Source organism: Macaca fascicularis, chromosome 9 (assembly GCF_037993035.2).
Source record: "Macaca fascicularis isolate 582-1 chromosome 9, T2T-MFA8v1.1".
Taxonomy (NCBI): domain Eukaryota; kingdom Metazoa; phylum Chordata; class Mammalia; order Primates; family Cercopithecidae; genus Macaca; species Macaca fascicularis.
In genome coordinates this window covers 87,853,517-87,869,751 of record NC_088383.1, presented here as the reverse complement: position 1 = coordinate 87,869,751, position 16,235 = coordinate 87,853,517, and the positions used below count along the sequence as shown (strand labels likewise).

Genomic DNA, 16,235 nt, shown 5'->3' with positions numbered 1-16,235 from the left:
AGGCGGCGGTTGCAGTGAGCTGAGTTCACACCACTGCACACCAGCCTGGGTGACAGAAGAAGACCCTGTCTCAAAAAGTTAATTAATTTAATAAGATACATAAGGATGATTATGCTTTATCCTAAAGCAATATACAGGTAACCCTTGAACAAGTGGGGCTCAGGGATGTTGTCCTGCCACACAAAAAAAAACACATAATTTTTGACTCCCCAAAAACTTTACTAATAGCCTGCTGTTGACCGGATGCCTACCAGTAACATAAAAGGTTGATTAGCATAATTTTGTGTGTTATATTTATTAGATACAGTAATCTTAACAATAAATGAAGCTAGAGAAAAATTTTATTAAGAAAATTCTAAGGGGGAGAAAATAGATTTAGTATTAAGTGGAAGTGGATCATCATAAAAGTCTTCATCCACATCGTCTTCACATTGAGTAGCCTGAGGAAGAGGAATGGTGTGGGGAGTTGATCTTGCTGCCTTAGGGGCAGCAGATAAATTCCGGCTATAGTTGGACCCACATGGTTCAAATCCATGTTTTTCAACGGTCAACTGTATTTGGTGTAGGGAATGCCTAGAGCAGGTGGATTCGTTCTTTATCCCGGTTGTATTACCTGACATGTTATGGCTGCTCACCAACATTTTGCTTTAACTATGTGTGGCTTGAGCTCTTTTACTCCCCTCTTGAAATATACTTTGCTTTTTTATTAGAATTCTTACTGTCAAAGAACATTCCTTGAAATAATCTGGAATCCATCTCACTGGCCACAAAATAAATGTGAAGTGCATAGGCTTCTAGTCATCCTGTTTGCTCTTTTAAAATCATTTCCAGTCAGGCTTCATCAGTCAGCTCAGGTGTTCTCCATCTCTTGATAAGTATGTATTTTCACTGTAAAAAATGTGATATCGGTATGTTATTTGGCCCGCATACAGTTTTTGTTTAAAAAACAAAGTCAATTTCTTAAGAAACCAGGGCAAAACATGTTTCACTGTAAAATATGGGCAGTGGTCAGCTGACTATGAGTAGAATTCACTTTTGCTGATCACCAAAGTGACTTGCCGACGTAATAGTCATCAAAATAGAAGCCATATTAGATGGCTCAGATAGGGTTTGAAATAGAATCTCGTCTTTGTAATGGGTTGTCAATGAATTTGTTTTGTGCCTAAAAGCACATTATTCAGGAAATGCCAGTGGGGTGAACACTGCCTTTCATCCACTTTGATACAAAAATCACACATTCTTAAAATGTGCAAAATAAAGAGGAAAGCCAGTTGTAGATGTGTCACCAAGATTTAGGCTAGTTTAAGGTTCTTGGAAACATTTTAGATTTTAAGTGAGCTACCCACCATAAGTGATCAAAAATTATAAAATAAAGTTGCTTATTAGTTTAAGAACCTTATAGTACTATTTTATACCAAAGAAATTTACATTTATATGGAAATATAGCAGTGATCTGACTGAATTTCCTCATTTATTTTTTGAGGAAACTATACTCAAGTGATTCAGTGACTTTTCCAAGGTGACAGAGCTTGTTTATGGCTAAATTGCGATTAACTGTAGACACCACATATTTTCACCACATCATAAAGGAAATCTGCAGTCAATTGCAACGTCAAAGGCATTAAAAGTTAATACATTCTGTGTGATACATTCTGGCTTTTCCTAGCTTTTCCCTATATGATTCCAAGTGAACCAACGCCCTTGAGAAGCCTGGGGCTTTTTCTGACGCCTTTTTTTTTTTTCACCCTGAGATTTTTTTCACAAAATTGTAAGCCTAGGGCTACATTCTTTCTTACATAAAAATTTTGGCCATTATTACTTTGGAACTACTTGCCAACTGTTGACATATTCCCAGTAGTTGCAAAGAATCTCAGAGGAAGTTGGAGCTGTGCCTCAGTGTTTGTCAACACTGGCTACTCTTGACAGATCCAGGCCCCAGGTAATGCCCGTCTTGATTATATTGTTTCAGAGGTAAAGCACTTTTGGAAGAAATCAAACTTGAAACAAATGTGAAAGAGCTCCATGCCAGGGGAAGGTAAATTCTGTCCACTCGTCTGTTTGACAGTTTTGTTTATGTACATAATATGTACCACAGCCATCCAGATTTGAAGCCATTTATAATATACGGAACTTTTCCCTGTAAACAAAAGTGCAACTCTGATAGGATAACTTTTGTTTTGTTTTTGTTGTGGGTGGGAAGGTGGTCAAGGGATTTTCTGTTGTTTTCTGTCTCTAAATGTACATGCCGAGGGTGGAAGAAATACTGTGAATTTAGGGGGTTGAATCTTTTTCTCAGCAGCACTTAATCATGGAGACAGGAAAGTGGCTACAGATTGTTGATGAAAGATTGACTTAAATTCATCATGTGTCAATAGCACAGTACTCTCTGTAGCATAATAAATGCAAATGGCTGACATGAGTGTTTTCTGTAGATTTTGCTGTGGAATAGGAATGAAGTGGGAAGGAGGTTTAGGGGCCTGAAGAAAGAAGGAAGAGGCAATAAAATATTCACTAATGTTTCCAGGGGTGGGAATGTTTCCAAGAATGGAAAACCACAGAGTAGAAACCAGAGTACCAAGAGATAATCTTTTAAAAGCATAACTAAACTTCACATAAAGTCATAAAAACATTCAGTATTCTTACAATAGAGTAAGGTAGAGAAAATAAAATTTTAATTTTAAATATTGAAATACTTTATTTTTATTGAAAATATGGTTTTTAGCAGGGATCCTTATGACAATTGTTGCTTTGTTAAGTCCTTACAAATATCCATATGAAAGTCACAAGAACCTTTGTGTTCAAAGGTTTAACATTTTTAAAAAGGGGCATGTTTTTTCTGTTTGGCATTGTTCACATATAAGATACCCATTTCATATGCATGTCCATTACAGCTTCCTACTACTTAGTGAACATTGGATTACCATCTGGTCACTTTCTCTTCCTTAGGATGATACCAGAGAGATGTAAGCAGACGGGTAGGACAGGAATCTAAAAACCAAAAATTGAGATGAATATCTAACAGTTTTTTGTATTTTTAAAGAGGTGCTAAGATCAGAATATTTGCGCTCAGAACTTTTTTGGAAAGTACAGGACACACAGTCACCTTGGATATGAGCTTTAGACTCTTTCTATAGACTTCCATCTCCTCTCTCTGTATTTAGCTATTTCCTAAATTATAGGTGCCACCTGTCCATTCTACAACAACTTATTGAGTATCTACCACTTGTTTGGCACTGTGGTAGTTACAAAACCAAGTTAAACATGACCCCTGTGTTGAGGGAACTTGAGGGCTGGTTTTAAAGTAATAATATATATATTTTTAAGAGTAAATGTCTCAAAACCTTCATGCCTAAATTGGAGTTCTTCAAAGCAATTCATTTTGGGAGGGAGAAGCTCTACACTTATTTCCTATTTTTCTATTATACCATCCTCTAACCCTCTTTACAGCTGACTTTTTCCTCAATTTTATGTTTATTAATGTGGTTAATACTTTGACTTTTCTCTGTCAAGTATTTACAGAATGGATCTAAAGGAAATCTTAATCCCTTGTGGTATTACACAGACATGTTCGAATTGTAAACTGTTAACAGTCATTGAAAAACAGAGACCTGTATTTCAGGAGTTGAAATCAATAAATTAAGATCAACCTGGAAAAAAGGACACATCTTGTATGCATCTTTTAAGCAAGAGCCAAAAAGGAAATGAAAAACACAATGCTGCTAGCCACTATCGCAAACTAAACTGGAATTTTATCATGTTTGTTTTTCTCTGTCCTTATTAAGCTTGACTATTTGAAGAACCACTTTCCAAAAAAGCACTAATTCAGACCCTGGAGGTAGATGTGTTACATTTTCGTGACTGACTGTGCATGCATGCTCATGTACCTTTGTGCCCACCGATGATTTATATATTTGGCCACTAGATGGTGCCCTTTCACTTTGAATGAAAGTGTATTTTCTGTTGAGGCGTTTGCTTTTTATTTTGCTTGTTCTGTTGATGCAAAGATGGTGGAAAACCATCTTCTTTCTTGATTTAAGAAAATCATATTCTCTCTTAAATCGGATATGAGGCTCCCCGTCCCTTTCTGTATACATAGGAATTTTAATGTGATCAACCTGTAAAGTAATACATTTGTAGATTATCATAGCACTCAAAACTTACAGTTAATTTATTCTGTGGGAAAAATACAAATTCATCCTAAAGAAGCATTTTGTATAGTATGTGTAAGACCAATACATAAATGACTACAATTGAAATATCTATGTGGTTTAATCTGCTATTCAAGTTAACAATCACCTGAAAAGCCAATAAAATGCCAATTACTGAGTTCTCAAGGCCCAGAAACCTGTATTTTAACAGCCATGTTCTGAGAAACATTGGGCTCTAATCACCCACAGTAGTAGCGAACATTTTCAGTAGAGGTTGACTTCATTGTCAGCCAACAGTAACTAAACCAAAGTTAAGGATAGCTGAGAGTGAAATTTTGAAGGTAGACAGCTCTTTAAAACCTGATTGAAAGTAGACAGCAACTTGAAAACCTGACTGAAGAGGGAATCAAAGAGGCTGGTCCCCACCCTGAGGCTTTGACTGTGATATCTCCTTCTACCTGGAAGGTTCCAGCTCAGCCAAGTGTCTTACCTCCTTTAAGCCTATTGCCTAGCCGAGTTATTATGGACGAAATAAGAATTATTGAATAAAATGATCTGTCTGTTTACTTAAGTGTGATAAAAGTTGGCTAGAGTGTAATAGAGAAAGGGCAGTCCTGGTTCTTGTTAGGATGCATTAGAGAGCAAGCAATGCGAATGAGATGCTGTTGGGCTCTCTCTCCTAACTTATGTCGGTCAGACACCCCTTGTGCCTTGCTGTTAGGCCCCTCATTTCATAATCACTGATGCTTAACATTTTGGAAAGTTTTAACCACTCTTAAGACCTTTGACCTTCACAGTGTCCCTGTGACAGGTTAAGTGTCAGGGGAGGGATTACAAAATAGGGTAAGGAAGGGTGCTTGAGACCACGAGCAGCCACCAGGAAAGGGTGGGGACCGGAGGTGGTGACAGAGACTCAAATTAAGCACAGCTGCTGAACATCTCCCCGGGAGGCCAGAGGCATTCCTGAACTCTGAAGATTGGTGCACTGTTACTAACTGTGATTTTACCATCCTGGTCCTAACAGTGGGTAGCTTTAAGAAAAATGGTTTCCTCCCTTCTTTTTTGGTGAGGGGGGTGGCAATTGCCCACTTGCAACATAAGAATATATGCTCTCTGTGGCATTTTCACCTGGGCTGTGGGATGGGGGTGGGAGATCACAGTGTCAGGGGAGTATGTGTGGTTTAGAAAAAATCCCCAGCCAGTGATTCTCATTCCTTATCCTAGAGAATAGATGCTTTAGGAGTTAAAGGATTCAGGCAGAACTGGTGGTAAATTGTGAAAGGTGCTCAGTAAACATTTACTGACTCTTTGCTGACTTGATGCATAGTACAGGACATAAAAGACTTAGCCAAGAAGTCAGTACATTGTAGGCACTCAGGTTGAGACATGATCAGTGGTTATGGTAATCATAATGAATTATCTCTATATTAATTCAGTTTTATCATAAAGCTAATGGGTATAGAACTTTTGACTTATCCTAGAATGATATTGGTCTGTGTCAGACTGACCTGTAAAATAAGGGAATACCTGGATTGCTGGGCAACTTGAAAACCTGATTGAAGAGGGAATTAAGAAGGCTGGTCCCCACCCTGAGGCTTTGGCTCTGATATCTCCCTCTACCTGGAAGGTTCCAGCTCAGCCAAGTGTCTTACCTCCTTTAAGCCTTTACTCAGATCTCCTTTTCTCTATGAAGTCTGATACTCCTCAAGACTCTCTCATAGCTGGTACTTGCTCATCTTTTTGTCTTGCTCTCCTTTTTCTTTTTTCATAACATGTATGTTCTGATTATCTAATTATTAATTAGTTAATGTGGACTAATTCTTTGCAGACAGGGATCTTTCTTCTTTACTTATCTATTCTCTCGTCCCTGGAACAGTGCCTGGCACATAGTAGAAGTACAGAAAAGTTTGGTGAATGAATGAATGCTTTTCTATAGAAAGTTTAGTGGCAGTAGTAAACAATATTAGTCACTCAATACTAATTTTGGATAAATATTGAATTAAATATTCCTGAATGAAAGTTAAGATTTTTTTTTTCTATTAGCTTTCACTGTAGTGATGTCTTTTAAATTAAGTTATTGCATATAGAATGGATTCAGAGTTCGAAGACATGGGATTATAATGTCTAAACTCCTGAGTGGTTTTCCGGGACAAGTTACTAAACCCCTCTGTGCTTTAGTTTCCTCTGTAAACAACCTCATGAATCTGTGCTGTGGATTAAGTGAATTGATGCACTTCAACCCTTAGAACAGGGCGGAGATTTGTAGCAGGAGCTCAATTAATAAATCCAGTTTATTAAAAAATTATGATATTTTTATTTTGCAATTATATGATATACTGATTTTGAAAAAAGAAATGTAAATTTAAATGGTTTAGCTAATTTTAAGGAAGAAAGTCAGATAAATGAAAACTTGGGCATTTTCCATATTCCTGTTGTTACTACAATAACACACCTAGAATTTTATAATAATGGTAAACTCCAAATATTGAGTTTATTATGGAACCTCTTATGTTCTAAAGTCAATTTTAAAACAGAGTTTTTAAAACAATTTTAAAGAGTTTGGGAGTTTCGCACAAGCCTTTTATTTCTTATTTCTTATAGATCCCCATATTAAGGTTTCTGGAAAGAAAGAAGATGTTAAAGAAGCCAAGGAAATGATCATGTCTGTCTTAGACACAAAAGTAAGTGAATGTTAAGGACACTCAGATGTCAGAACCTTGTCTCTGCAAGGGCTACTTCATGCCGTTATGAAAGAACCATTTGGAGAAGAAAAACCAGGAGAAAGTAATGGTGGGTTTTAAGATAAGCACATGTGATTCTACAGTGGATGTAAAGTTCTGTTTAATATTTGAATAGGTTCTCTCATGCTGGGTAATTGAACTATACATACACACACACACAACTACATATACCTATATCTACATACATATGTATGTATTGTGTATGTATGTGTATATATGTACACATGTACATCTTCAGAAATAGAAATTGGCCCTGATTAATATGGAGTAAGTAATAAGGATTGTAGGAATTAGATTATTTGCTTTTATGATGTCAGTAGAATACCAACATGATCTTCTATATAGCTCTGTGTTGGATGTGTGTAATGGCATGAAATTTGATGCTTTCTTTTTTGTGATCACGTGCTGTCTCTTTCTCTCTCTCTCTCTCTGTCTCTAATTATATGTATAGAGAGATAACAGGGAAATTTAAATATGTAAAAATTTATACTCATTTGTGAGAATTTATTTTCTTTAACAAACACATCTAAATCACTTATTGTATACCAGGTACTTATTGTATACCAGGCACTTTGCTAAGTACTTTACATTTTGCACATATTAATTTGTTTGATCCTCGTAACTGACTCAGCATAAAGGTATTAAGTAATTTGTTCAGGACCCTAGAGCCAGTTAAGTGGAGAGGTGGGATTCAAATCCAGGCTGTCTCATTCTTAACCACTTTGTCTTGCCACCTGGCATTTCATTAGAATCATCTCTGATCGCTTTTGTTTTCATTCTTTCTTTCTGTTCTTTGTTGGTTTTCTTCAAAATGGTTTTTAAAAAATTACTCCCCTGATAATTATTGAATAGTTTAGAATTTTCTTCAGGAAAAGGGGATTTTTGTGTGTGTGTTTTAAAGTTTAAACTGAAAGAACTAAACTTAAAAATCGAAATATATTTAATGGGTGTAAATTTAAAATTTAAGAATTCACAAGGTTAAAATTATTTTTAACATTTTGATATTTTGATTTTACTTCTTAAAGACTGAGTAATTTCAGTAGCAGTCTTCTAAATGAGAAAGGATTTTATGTCAGTCTTTATGATTTTACAGCACTAAATTCCCCAAATTAAATATAGTCCAATATGACCACAGCATTTTTATTTATTATGTCTTAGAAGTTTCCATTTTGCTTTAATGTAACTAATGTACTTTGAATTTCTTTATTTAAGCCATTTTGTGGCCAGTTATCTGCACTTTGTGTTCTCTTTCTCCCTTCTTTCTACCAGTAAGAGTAATAGATCTACTTTGTAAAGTTCAATATATAGTAATATAGGAGTTGTGAAAGGAGTGATTGTAAAAACTTCCTTATTCACAGTTTTGAGGTTTATTATTTCTAGTTTTGTATCATCTTAGTTATACAGTCCCACCAGCATGCATATCTTCAATCTTGTAATTGTGTTTTCATCTGCTTTTAGTTATTTGGATTAAATGTTTCATGAGTAATGTCTTTAAAGACAGACTGAGTAATTCATCTGTTAACTGTAGCTGACTTTATTTAAAGACTTCTTTCCCAAAAAATTATCTTGGTAAAAAATAAATTTTTCTATTTCTTCTGACAAATCTGTCTTAAAATGAGAATTTCTTTTTTTTTTTTATAATCAGAGAATAGCAAGAGAACATTTATAGATTAAGATGATCTTATTAAGAAATTTATAAAATTTCCCACTGACTCACTTTTTGCTAATACTATTCCCTTGAGGGAAAGGCATTTAGGATGTCATTCTTTCCTTTTTCATACATCAAGTAATAATACATTATTTTCACATAGAGCAATCGAGTCACTTTGAAGATGGATGTTTCACACACAGAACATTCACATGTAATCGGCAAAGGTGGCAACAATATTAAAAAAGTGATGGAAGAAACTGGATGCCATATCCACTTTCCAGATTCCAACAGGAATAACCAAGCAGAAAAAAGCAACCAGGTGGTTTGTCTTTTCACGTGAACTTTTATGGGATAAATTACAGCCTTAATTTTCAGTTTGCCTATCTTTTTTTGTGAGAGGTGAGACAAAAAAAAAAAAAATCACATAGATGACATATAGTGTAGATTGTACAACTTGCTGCAAGGGATTGAAGGTGCTTTGCTTTTTTGAGGAGATGAGTTGTAGATGGGCCCTAAACTCTTGATCTTGAAATCATTGATAAAAAATAGGGGAAAATGTAATGGCCACAAAACAGAACCTTAAAGAAAGGCTGAGAGAGCATATCGTTTAGGACCTGGAAGCTTGCCTAGTCCAGAAACCTATCCATTGCCTGGTTCTGTCTACAGAGACCTAGAAGTAGGTACCTCCATGGCACACCAGATCACCTTCTGAGGAGCAGTGCATTCATTAGTGCCTGACTTCTTACATTGCCTTAATTATGTCTCTCTAGTTTATACACATTTGTGCTAGTTCTTCTGTTTGGCAGCCAGTGGAACTCACCTGTCCTCATGCAAGCAGTTTCAGTACTCGAAGAACAGATAGTATTATTTGTGACATTTGGAAGTATTCTGTCTTATAAACTAGTCACAATACTAGAAACTGTCACCCACAAAGATGAATAAGTAGTCTTTTCTCTACAGGGACTAATGGTGACAGTGGGATGTGTGCGTAAGGGACTAGACAGAAAGCTATAGTAAAAAGCAAAGACAATATTCAGAATATTTAAAAACTGGTATGGCATGACCATTGGCCCTAAGAGCGGTGTCCTGGAGCCCCTGTACCCCCCACTGCAATGCCAAGACTGACAACTTGAGTCAGTGGGTCATGGGAAAGCCCAGGAGATTTCAGAAGAAATCTCCAGGTAGATGTTGGAGCAAAGATTATGTACCATCTGGTTTGGAAGAAGTTCACTATTTTCAGAACCTAGTATAGCTCTGTCATTGAATATTGATATGTATCTGGTATACAAAGAGCTTAAACACAAGGGAGAAAATGCAGTGAACAAGAGTAATTATAAAGAGGGCAGGATGATCTCCTGGGGGTGTGGGGCTTTCAGTAAGTCCAGTGGGTGAAATAGATCAGTTGACACAGATTACCTGAGGATCTCGTTAAAATGCAAATTCTGATTAAGCAGGTCTGGATGGGGGCCTGAGATCCTTTATTTATTATTTATTTATTTATTTTTTTGGAGACAGAGTCTCGCTCTGTCGCCCAGGCTGGAGTGCAGTGGCCAGATCTCAACTCACTGCAAGCTCTGCCTCCCGGGTTCCTGCCATTCTCCTGCCTCAGCCCCCGAGTAGCTGGGACCACAGGCGCCGCCACCTCGCCCGGCTAATTTTTTGTGTTTTTAGTAGAGACGGGGTTTCGCCGTGTTAGCCAGGATGGTCTCGATCTCCTGACCTTGTGATCTGCCCGTCTCGGCCTCCCAAAGTGCTGGGATTACAGGCTTGAGCCACCGCGCCCGGCCTGAGATCCTTTATTTTTAACAAGTTTCTGGATAATACCTCTGTATTTGTCCCTGGATGACACTTTTAGTAGCAAGCATATCGATTATCTGGAAAAGCAGATGTGAGTTTGATTAAAACACATCTAACTCTGTATTTTCCTCCTTTTATAGGTATCTATAGCGGGACAACCAGCAGGAGTAGAATCTGCCCGAGTGAGAATTCGGGTAACTATTTATTACTTTAACATTGTAAATTGATGTCAGCAACATTTGCATTATAAGGCATTAAAAATATAATAATTGATCATTTTATAACCAAATCATGTTCAATCAGTAGGAAATAGTGGCAAAAGTTATTTTAATATCTATCTTAGCATTCATTATTTAAATGTTTGTTGTATATGTTCAAAAAGTGAGTTTCTATGTTATTTATAAACTTTTTTCATTGAAAATGTTTCTCAGAGATGTTCTGGATTTTATCTGACTCAGTTTTTCTAGCTTTTATTCAATGACCATAAAGAGGCCTAAGGAAAAAATGTCACAGGCAATGTGAGTTACAAACTCTCAGGTTTCACCAAAGGCTCCTATCATTTAAAAACACTTGTAGGTCAGTTGTGGTGGCTCACACCTGTAATCACAGCACTTTGGGAGGCCAAGGCAGGAGGATCACTTGAGGCCAGGAGTTCGTGACCAGCCTGGACAATATAGCAAGACCCCGTCTGTCTCTACAAAACATTTTTAAAAATTAGCCAGATACAGTGGCACATGCCTGTAGTCCCACTATTCAGGAAGCCAAGGTGAGAGGATCACTTGAGCCTAGGAGGTTGAGGCAGTAGTAAGCTGGGATGACACCACTGCACTCCAGCCTGGGTGACAGAACAAGACTCTGACTCAAAAAAAAGGAAAAAAAAAAACTTTATATAATGTAGCTAAACTTATAAGGGCAGTTTATGTTTTAAAATCCATCTTCAGAAAAGAATCAATGAATGATACACATGTCTGAATGTCTAATGCTTTAACTCTCTGCTTTGGATTCTCATCATTTCATTTTAGGAGCTGCTTCCTTTGGTGCTGATGTTTGAGCTACCAATTGCTGGAATTCTTCAACCAGTTCCTGATCCTAATTCCCCCTCTATTCAGCATATATCACAAACGTACAATATTTCAGTATCATTTAAACAGCGTTCCCGAATGTATGGTGCTACTGTCATAGTACGAGGGTCTCAGAATAACACTAGTGCTGTGAAGGTAAATTATTCAGATAATTCTGCACATCCTGTCTGTACAAATTATATGGGTTTTATTTTTAAAGAATATTAGACTAATTTGATTTCTAGAATTTTCCTTCATTCTACATTTTGGTTTGCAGAATATGCTGTATTTTTCCATAGCTGTTAGAAATGCAATAGAATCTTTGCCTCTATATGGGTAGTTAATGTATAGGATGATTTCCTTCCCACCCTTTTCTCTTAGGAAGGAACTGCCATGCTTTTAGAACATCTTGCTGGGAGCTTAGCATCAGCTATTCCTGTGAGCACACAACTAGATATTGCAGCTCAACATCATCTCTTTATGATGGGTCGAAATGGGAGCAACATCAAACATATCATGCAGAGAACAGGTGCTCAGATCCACTTTCCTGATCCCAGTAATCCACAAAAGAAATCCACCGTCTACCTCCAGGGCACTATTGAGTCTGTCTGTCTTGCAAGGCAATATCTCATGGTAAGGTTACTGAAATAAGTGTTACAATGTTTTTAAACCTCTTTGGATACAGTGCATGTTTTTGCACCCACTGTACTAATGTGATATTTAGGAAAGCACTTTGGAAGCCTCCTCAAATAAGGAAGTTTCTTGCTAAAAGGAAATAAACTAGAAGAGTAAGGTTCATAGTGCTTCAACAGGTTCAATTTCATTGCATATGTAATTTTATTTCAGTGTTTTCTTTTTAACTTAGACTAAACACGGAAGACATTATAGTGAGATAATTGACTGCATTTTGTGGCAAAGATGGAAGGTGACTGTTTTCATCTGACCTGTAATATTAGTGTGCAGTTTGTATTTGGAGAAAAAAAAAAAAAAAAGGTCCTCTGTTTAAACAGAAAAGTAAAAATACGATTTAAATTTCACCATCAAAGACAAATTTTTTCAGCCCAAAACATTTACATATTTCATAAATCTTTGATACAATTAAAAAATACTATTTAAGCCACAAATTGGAGTGTCACTTATTGAAGGAAGAAAAGCCAAGTTATATGTTATAATTCAATACTACTTTACTACTTCTAATTTATAATTGCAATATTTCTATCCTTCCCATATTTGTTTAAAACCCCTTGACTGGGCGTGGCGCCTCATGCCTGTAATCCCAGCACTTTGGGAGGCCAAGGTGAGCAGATCACTTGAGGTCAAAATCGAGACCAGCCTGGCCAACATAGTACCCTGTTTCTATTAAAAATATAAAAATTAGCTGATATAGTGATGGACGCCTGTAATCCCGGTTACTCAGGAGGCTGAGGCAGGAGAATCGCCTGAACCCAGAAAGCAGAGGTTGCAGTAGGCCCGGATGGCACCACTGCACTCCAGCCTAGGCAACAGAGGGAGACTCCATTTCAAAAACGAAATAAATGAAAAATGAAATGAGATGAAATGAAATATCCCAGTGTATGGATTGATCATATAGTAACAAAATGGATGGACGTGATGCTGGGCTCACAAATATTTGTATTAAAAACACCATTGTATTCTCTCATTCCGTGCTTGACCTTTAGTGGCATTTGAATCAGTAAGCTTCAGGTGTGACATTTAGTATTATTAACTTGCAGAGTTTATTTTTGAGAAACTTTCAGAAAATCTAAGTTTTTATTGTTGAGTCCATTCCTCTGACAGATGAGAACTTGTTGGAATCATTAATAAGATTGTAATCCATGATTTTAAGAAATTTGTTGTGAATGATTTTTTTTAGCCAACCTTATTTTCTCAGGTTATTTTTAATGTACTGTACTACAAGTCAGATTTATATTTATATCCCAGAATTGTTGTAATTAATCATTTTTTTTCTGCTTTACAAGTTCTTTTGATGTTATTTTTTTAGTTTAGTGAAATTTTTCAAATATTCTCTACGGTTATTAATCCACATTTACACTTTGACCATACCTGCCAAAAATAATGACACATATTATGGCACAACATTGAAATAACTGAGGGAGAAATTAAAAGGCTTTAACCCATACTTTAAATACCATCACCATGTTGTATAGCACTATTCTTATAAAAATCACTTTCTGGCCGGGCACGGTGGTTTACACCTGTAATCCCAACCCTTTGGGAGGCTGAGGCAGGCGGATCACAATGTCAGGGGTTCGAGGCCACCCTGGCCGATATGGTGAAACCACGTCTCTACTAAAAATACACACACAAATTAGCTGGGCCTGGTAGTGAAGGCCTGTAATCCCAGCTACTCGAGAGGCTGAGATAGGAGAATTGCTTGAACCCCGGAGGCTGAGGTTGCAGTGAGCCGAGATCGCGCCATTGCACTCCAATCTGGGCGACAGAGCAAGACTCCATTAAAAAAAAAAAAAAAAAAATCACTTTCTTCCACAGGAGAAATGGAGCATAGTATTTTATTTCTTTTTCTTTTTTTATTTTAGGCAGGGTCTCACTCGGTTGCTCAGGCTGGAGTGTAGTAGTGTGTTCTCAGCTCACTGCAATCTCTGCCTCCTGGGTTGAAGTGATTCTCATGCCTCAGCCTCCGGAGTAGCTGAGATTACAGTCGTGTGCTACCATGCCCAGCTAATTTTTGTAATATTAGTAGAGGTGAGGTTTCACTCTGTTGGCCAGCCTGATCTCGAACTCTTGGCCTCAAGTGATCCACCCACCTAAGCCTCCCAAAGTGCTGAGATTATAGGCATGAGCCACGGTTCCCAGCTTAGTAATTCGTTTTAATCCTAGTATGCTTAATGGTAACCTCTCCTGATACACATTTACAAATTCCAGTACCCAGTGGGCTAACACTGGAAATTCTGTGCATCAGAGAAAGTATATTACATTGTTCCTGGACTCAGTAGATCAGAGGCTGTATAAAGAGCATTAGAGAAAAGAAAAATCTAAAAAATGAGATAGTTAAAAGAAGGGACAATAGTAACAATTTACTCCAGGAAGGAGTGAAGGTTTAAGCTGCATTAGGTTAAGTAGGATTTATATTGGTGAAGATGCCTTTGATGAGTTAAGACGGGTCCTCAATCCCTGGGACACGGACCGGACCAATGCTGGTCAGTGGTCTGTTAGGAACTAGACCACACAGCAGGAGGTGAGCAAGGGAAGCTTCATGTGTGTTAACAGGGGCTTCCCATCGCTCACATGACCGCCTGAGCTCCACCTCCTGTGAGATTAGCAGTGGCATGAGATTCTCATGAGGCATGAACTCTATCGTGAACCATGCATGCAAGAGATTTAGGTTGCATGCCCCTTAGGAGAATCTAATGCCTGATGATCTGTCACTGTCTCCCATCACCTCCAGATGGGACCATCTAGTTGCAGGAAAACAAGCTCAGGGCCCCCCACTGATTTTACGTTATGGTGAGTTGTATAATTATTTAATTATATGTTACAATGTAATAATAATAGAAATAAAGTGCCAAATAAATGTAATGTGCTTGAATCATCTGAAACCATCCCCCCTTCCCTCCCCCTCCCCTGGTCCATGAAAAAATTGTCTTCCATGAAACCGGTCTGCGGTACCAAAAAGGTTGGGGACCCCTGAGTTAAGATACCAAAGTACAAGATCCTCTTAAAGGATTTTTGAGAGGCTGGCCTAACCTGGAGGAAGGGGAAGACATACAGACAAAGACCTGTGGTTGGACAAGCAAGTCTGGGCTAAAATGCGGAACTCTTTAAATGCTTGATCATGTTTAGTTTTCATTCAATATACAATCAAAAGCTACCACTGGAAGTCATTGAGCAAAGCAAAGATTAGTACCCTTGATATAGTTGAGAATCTAGTTTCTAGTGTAACTAACAAAACTGAAGTTAGAGAAGAAAGGAATTTTCCAAGGTGCACAGTGGATAAAAATAATTTGGGGCCAAAAACAGAAACTTAAGACATATAATTTTGTCATCCAAAAATGATTTTCTCCCCCTCAACGTTAATGCCACACCTGTCCTCCAAGCTATGTGAACTTACATAATTTAACTTTAATACTTCAGTTTAGTCTTTAAACCTGTAAAATATTGCATTATTTGCAGGCATATTAAATTATCAGGTGTTTTAGTGATTAAATTTTTACCTCCTAAACATTCTATTGTGACATTTTCTAGGGTTGTCTTCCTCTTGTGTTGATGTTTGATATGAAGGAAGAAATTGAAGTAGATCCACAGCTCATTGCGCAGTTGATGGAACAGCTTGATGTCTTCATCAGTATTAAACCAAAGCCCAAACAGCCAAGCAAGGTTGGTTCAGAGTCTAGACCCAGAGAATTATGTATCATATCATATGCTGTAAAGTTTTATTTTGCATACAAATGTGTATTTGCATATACTTGAAACTATTACTCTATACAGGTTGAATATCCCCAATCCAGAATGCTCCAGAAGCTGAATCTTTTTGAGCGCTGACATGACAGTCAAAGGAAATGCTCATTGGAGCATTTAAGATTTTGGACCTTAATATTAGGGATGCCCAACCAGTGCAGATATTCCTAAATCCCCCAAAACCCCAAATCTAAAACACTTCTGGTCCCAAGCATTTCAGATAAGGGATACTCAACTTATATATGTCATTATATATTTAGTTATCTAATATAAATTTGTGACAGTATTCATTATAGATCATCATTTTCTTTATATACATGTTGGTTTTTGGAGTCCATTTAGAGTAACCATTATTTTTCCATATTTAAATGAGAAGGAAAGAACATTTGTTCTTAATTTG

The 16,235-nt window shown here is 37.2% G+C and overlaps 1 protein-coding gene across 6 annotated transcripts in view; it reads left to right on the top strand.

The window, feature by feature from the left end:
* Positions 1–16,235, top strand: part of BICC1 (BicC family RNA binding protein 1) — a 332,934-nt gene that overhangs the window by 279,377 nt on the left and 37,322 nt on the right. For 5 of the 6 annotated variants that reach the window (XM_005565808.5, XM_005565807.5, XM_005565809.5 and 2 more), the window contains exons 4-9: positions 6,750–6,829; positions 8,701–8,859; positions 10,478–10,531; positions 11,360–11,554; positions 11,780–12,031; positions 15,623–15,754. In XM_005565808.5, coding sequence (XP_005565865.1) covers positions 6,750–6,829; positions 8,701–8,859; positions 10,478–10,531; positions 11,360–11,554; positions 11,780–12,031; positions 15,623–15,754 — 872 coding nt within the window. The remainder of the gene's footprint in view (positions 1–6,749; positions 6,830–8,700; positions 8,860–10,477; positions 10,532–11,359; positions 11,555–11,779; positions 12,032–15,622; positions 15,755–16,235) is intronic. The other variant, XM_065521082.2, reaches the window with a different exon arrangement.